The sequence below is a fragment of the Rhopalosiphum maidis genome, chromosome 3 (genome assembly GCF_003676215.2).
Source record: "Rhopalosiphum maidis isolate BTI-1 chromosome 3, ASM367621v3, whole genome shotgun sequence".
NCBI lineage: Eukaryota > Metazoa > Arthropoda > Insecta > Hemiptera > Aphididae > Rhopalosiphum > Rhopalosiphum maidis.
The window spans coordinates 8,274,154-8,280,425 of record NC_040879.1 but is presented as its reverse complement, the minus strand read 5'-3'; the positions used below and the strand labels follow the sequence as shown (position 1 = coordinate 8,280,425).

Sequence of the window (6,272 nt, the reverse complement as noted above, 5' to 3'; positions counted from 1 at the left end):
TTTAAAACTTATTTTTTTACACTGTTTACAGTGTAAATCGTATTAATAATTTATTTTTTGACTCTACTCACAAATCGCATATATTAAAGTATAAACCACTATTTCTGTAATTTTGTTAAAGCATACCTCCTGATCTTAAATTACAAATACATAGAACAATAGTTATTTAAAAATTAATACTCAATAATTTAACATAGTTATATTTTTATTAAGTTGTTTATAAATTAATTAAAAATAATTAGCAATAAAAATTAATTTCAGAGTTGTATATTTTGTTTGCAGTCAAATATTCCTACAATAAAAAACGGGAACAACTATATTTATAAATATTAACATAAACACACATATGTTTATGTTTTTACAGCAATTGTAAAAACACATTGTAAAAAATAATGTGATTGTACTTAATTTTTATCTTTTTCTCTTCAGTTTGATGATACACTTAGGACAATACCACTTTCCATGTGGTGGATTTGTAATACCAACACATTCATAATGAAACCATTCATGTGGGCACTAGAGCAAGAAATGTGAATTATTTATAATATTAAATATTTTTATAAATTTCCATAACATACTAGATTTATTTTTTCATAATTATACACACCTTTTTATTATCACAAGCCACCATTGCACCATAAGCTATTTGATTACATAAACAATATTGTGGTTCATTAGGATCAATTGGTTTATCTTCATCAATTGATTTTTCTTTACACACAATTCCTTCTCTAAGTATACAATTTTTCAAAAAATGATTAAAATTAAAATTATCAAAGATACAGGTAGATGTTAATATTTTTGCATTTACTTTTTATTTTTTTTTATTTGGTTACTACTAGATTTAACAAATTCCGCGGTTTCTTTACTAGTAGGAAATGCTTTTAATAAAAAATCCAATTTGTCTTTAATTTGGTCATGATTGATTGCATCAAAAGAATCTTTTGATGACCTACGCCCACAAGACAACTGAAACAGATACAATATGAATATTTATATATAAAAATATGAAAAAGACAATCAAATTTATTTTTGGAGAATGTTTTCAATTCACTTACTATAGTGAAATATTAGAAATAATAAAAATAATAACTATAGAACTATTAAATATAAAAATAATTATATTGTATATTTTAAAACAATTAAGTATGTTTATATAATAGTTTGCAAACCAGCATTTAAATCAACAATTTTTATTACAATTTTAAAATTTAATATCTAAGAACTAAAATGAAAAAGAATCTTAAAAATCATAAAACATTTTAGTATACTATTTATTTGTATTTAAAATAAACTAACAACCACTAATAGTTTGTAAACTTAAGTCCCTTGCATATCATCTAAATTAATAATTAATAATTCCTACAAATATTTTACATTTTAGTAAATAAAAAATGAAGAAAACTGCCTTAATATATATACCTTAGTAATAAAAATAGCTATCCTTAATTTACTCAGGATGTAAAATATATTTTTGATTAAAAAAGTCGATTATCAAGGCACTTTAAGTCATAAATTAAGTTACATTTTGGAATATTGTTAAACTAATAATTATTACAATGTTTGATAATTTATTATTTTATTAAATAGACTAATAACTTTTATATTAAAAATAAAATAGTTAATGTATTATTCAATATTTTAAACCACTTCTAACTATGTTAAGGAAAAATAGTAAAAGCTTTTCTAAAGAAATTTTTCGTTATACCTTTTGAGAAGAAACAATATCTTCACGCCCAACTGCTGTAAATGCTGTGCAGCCAGATCCCATAGTTAAAGATATTGGAAATGGAGCCATTTGAGAATTAACAGAACTTGTATCAGGTTGATAATATGATACTAATTCTTCACTACTAGATGCATTCGAAGCTACCTCAATAAATTTTTGATTGACACTGCTAACACTATTTAAGACTTCTTCTATTTCTACAATAACAAAACCAAAAATAATGATTATTCAATACTGTTAACTTTTAAATATAAAATTATCTAAAGTGAACATAACATGAATACCAGATAAGGTTATGCGTTATCGGTAGATTTATACATCTAAGTTTTGTATTTTAGTAATTTTATATTTACTAAAATACTAAATTTAAATATAACACATACAAGTTGAAAATATTACATAAAAAATAAATATTTTTTATTAAATGACAAGTTAACTTAAGTGAGTTATTTAAAAATATATTTATTTATCTAATATCCATAAAAAATATTAATTGTATTATGTTTATTAAAACAAAACAAAAAAAAAAGATATTCTTAGGACCCAATTTAATGAAGTATTTGCAGTAATAAATTGTATACTTATTAATTAATAAATATAAGTAGATTTACGTTAAATATTTTGGAAAGTGAATTTTAATATATGTATATATATATGTATAAGTTTATGAAAAAAAATTACCTATAAAAAAACAAATAAATCAAAAACAATTTACCATAGGTAATTTGTAATATTAGAAAGGATTTATTTGTATTTTGTGTAACTTAAAGAAATATAATAAAAAATGTAGAAAATTTGTTTACAAGTAAGCTTTGTATTAATTTAGTTTATAAGCAGTCCTTAAAGCATCAATAGATCAAAAGGTATACATAAAATAGAATAAAATGTATTTCCAAACCTGTACGATACATTATAAAGATAGAATAGTATAATACTAGTTATGTTTATATTTTTTTAAATAAATCAAGTACTGTATATTTTTTTTCAATTTTTATAATATTTCCATTAGACAAAATAATTACTAATATTATTTAAATTAAATAACTTTTTTAATTATATTTAATGTCAATACATAACCTTATTATATATATTTTTTAATTATTTCCCTCGAGTTTTTGACTATATTTTAATATCATCAAAATTGAGTAGGTCCTCTGATTTTCATACTTATTAGGTAACAAGTAATACTATTAGCAGTATTGCACAGTCAAATAAAAAAAAGAAATTAATAATAAGATTACACATAATATACATACTTTTTATAAGAGCATAAAAATTCTTAACCAAAATATAACAGTTGATTCCAATAATATCACATAATTATTTAGTGCGATTATTTCCATCACTATTTTTTATTGTAAATGATTGGCTACTGATTCAAAATAATATATAATTCTACATTGGTATACAATTATATAACTAGCTTAGGCAAAATAATAAAAATGTAATTGAAATGAATAAAGCAAAATCATATAAATAAAAATGTATTCAATTTATAAATAAATAAAACATTGTCAATAAGTATTTTGTTTTTAAAATATCCAAATTTTTACACGATAATTAATAAAAAAATAAATATAAAAAGGTAATATCATTAAATACAGGAACTGGCAGAAACACACATGGTACGTAGCTTGATTTTTCAAATGCATAAACTACCTACCTCCAAAAAGATATCTGTTTGTTTCATACTTATTCTCTTTATAATTGGATGTATTGCTTTGATCTGAATCTAAAATTCCTAAGAATAAAATATAAATTTATATTACAAAAATATATAATTTAAAACTAATTATCAAAATTAAATAATAGATATAATTTTTATTTGCCAAAAATAATTCATTACAAACTACAAAACAAATCTTATTTATTAAATAATTACTTTTTTCAATAAGTTCAGTAATTCCGCTTTTATCAGCTTCCAATTCAGTTTTAAATCCATATAACTCAAGATCCAATCGTTTTATGTATTTCGTCATTAGATTTTGCATTTCATTAGCAATCTGAAGTTTTGAATCTAAAATAAAGAATGTATAGAATAAAATAATCAAAATGCATTATTAAAAAAAGTTTACCAGATTGTTTAAGAGCTTTGTTGCCTTCTTTCATAAGTGCATTAAATTTTTCCTTTAAATCATCTGGATTCATAGTGTCAGCTTTTGAAAATAAAATGTCTAAGTTTTTTTTTATACTGTTCATAGAATCTGAAATCAAGTACATAATAATATACTGAATTATTTGCCAATATCTAATAGTCAATGTTAATTAAAATATTGCTTTTCTTTTTCAGCAAAACATTACATTGATATTCATAATATATTTATTTTAAAGCGACATCAACAATAATTTATATCATAACAAACCTTTGTAAATTAATTTAAACAGACAGTGATTTTTATTAATTTTAAAAAATTGTATAGAATTAAAACTATATCCTTTAAAATTCAAATCTTGAGAATAGACAAAAAGATAAGACATATTATTTTTACATTATAATATGTGCTGACAAATTATATTATTGAATTATAAGCATGAATTAGATTTAAATAAATAGCTTTATTTTACAAAAATATATTATATACTGTATTATGTATGTTAAATTAGATAAATTATTTAGAAAAATTATTAATAATTTCATATTATCATAAGTTTTTATGAATCACAATAAATTTTAAATACATTAAATAAAACATTAAAACAATGTATAAAACCTAGATTAGTATTCAACTAGATATTTTATATTATTAATGTTAGATGTAACTCAATATTATTATGATTTATAGGTAGATGTCTACCAAAAGTGAATTCAGCAAACGACTTGACAATAATACAAATATTAAAAAAAATAATAAAAATACACTATACTGTAACCACTGAACATCAGTACCAAAATTTAAGATTAAATCCAGTATGTTATAAACATATATTTTAGTAAGTTTTATTTGTGGAAGATCTATATTATAGTACTTGAACTAATGATAAATTATGAAAGATTATTAAAAATAATTGATTCCACAATGCATTGGTACTTATTTTTAAATGTTGTATTATTTGCTAATATTGTTTTATAATCATTTTAACAAATTTTAAATATTTTAACTTTTTAAAATTATCAAAAACTATAATCTACTAATTTATCATGAACAGTTTGAGCACATCTCTGATGACAATATTGCATACAACAATACAACATATATAATAACAAAAATAAACCATTATAACGTACAAAATAATAAAATACCTAGAGGTGCTAATATATTGTACAATATATTTCATTACATTTCTCGTTAGATAAGTACGTCAATTTTTTTGTTTTGATAATGTCATTATAATAGCATGTTTAGTAGATTATACTATAGAAATATTAATAGTTAAAATCACTCGATTATTATGATGACATAAAGAAATGTCTATTCTATAAACATTCATAATTATCTGAATTGACAGTTATTTATAGCTCAGAAAGTAGAAAATGTACTCTTTTGAACCCCAGTTGCAAGAAAAAACTTTTCAGGCTGCTGAAGCAGAAAAAGGTTATTTCCCACAACTTATTGGTGTTGAATATTTAATTTTTGTTGCAGTTGTGAGAAAAAATAAAGCACAGTAGTACAGTAAAATATATTATGTTTAAGTTATGCCATTTAAAACTGAAACTAAAAGCTCCTTTAATTTATAAATGAAAACCTAATAAATTATTATTAATATAATTAATTACATACTTTCTACTTGTGAGTCCAATTTTCCAATTTTTGCTGTGCGATTTTTTATTTCTTGCGGTAAGAGTTCAAGTTCTTTAACAAAAAATTATTACGTTAATTTTACGATTGTTTTCAATTTAAAGTCAAGAACATACTTTCCAGAAAATCTTCCAAATAGAACATGATGATAATTAAAGTCACGAGAAATAACTATTATTAACGGAATAAACAAAATTATTATTTATTTTAATCTTAATAAAAACGAGATTGTATATATTTTATAATATCCTGTATTTTTTTATAATCGAAACGGTCAATGAACTGAACCAAAAAACGTGGCTCTACCGATTCTGAAGTGATAATACAACACTAATGATAGGCTATTGTAAACAATAAAAAATACTGATTAATAATTAAAATTCTTAATATTATGTTTATCAAATTGTAAATATATGTGCGGCAGTAAGGTAATACAATTGAATACTGTTTCCATGTTTCGATAAATTATTGTAAGTCGTGCATTTATATAGAAAGTGCATAGTGCAATGAACTTGCCGGTAATGTTCATTATTATATTACTTATTGGTATCATCGTGGACTTTGGCAGCCACTATTAACTATTATCGAATTGCCCTTATCATTGGACAGCCGCCAGAATATAAAATTCAAAATTAACTAATACATTATGTGTTGTCTATATTAAGTAAGTAGCTAGTTAGAATTATTGTCTTTTATGAATGCTACTATAATTTGTATTATTACACAATATAAGAATTCAATAGACCATAAACCATTAATCCGACTACATTTTATCCACAAATATTAATATTCGTACAAAAATGTGT

At 21.8% G+C, this 6,272-nt stretch overlaps 1 protein-coding gene across 1 annotated transcript; it reads right to left on the bottom strand.

The window, feature by feature from the left end:
- Positions 1-285: 285 nt before the first annotated feature.
- Positions 286-5,931, bottom strand: LOC113559625 (inhibitor of growth protein 3-like). Its single transcript, XM_026965374.1, has 9 exons — positions 5,583-5,931; positions 5,449-5,520; positions 3,805-3,933; positions 3,612-3,746; positions 3,393-3,470; positions 1,709-1,926; positions 812-969; positions 608-731; positions 286-516 (listed from the first exon to the last, which is right to left on the bottom strand). Exons 1-9 carry the CDS (start codon positions 5,608-5,610, stop codon positions 412-414), a joined length of 1,047 nt encoding a protein of 348 aa, XP_026821175.1. The 5' UTR covers positions 5,611-5,931; the 3' UTR covers positions 286-411.
- Between the last annotated feature and the right edge of the window lie 341 nt (positions 5,932-6,272).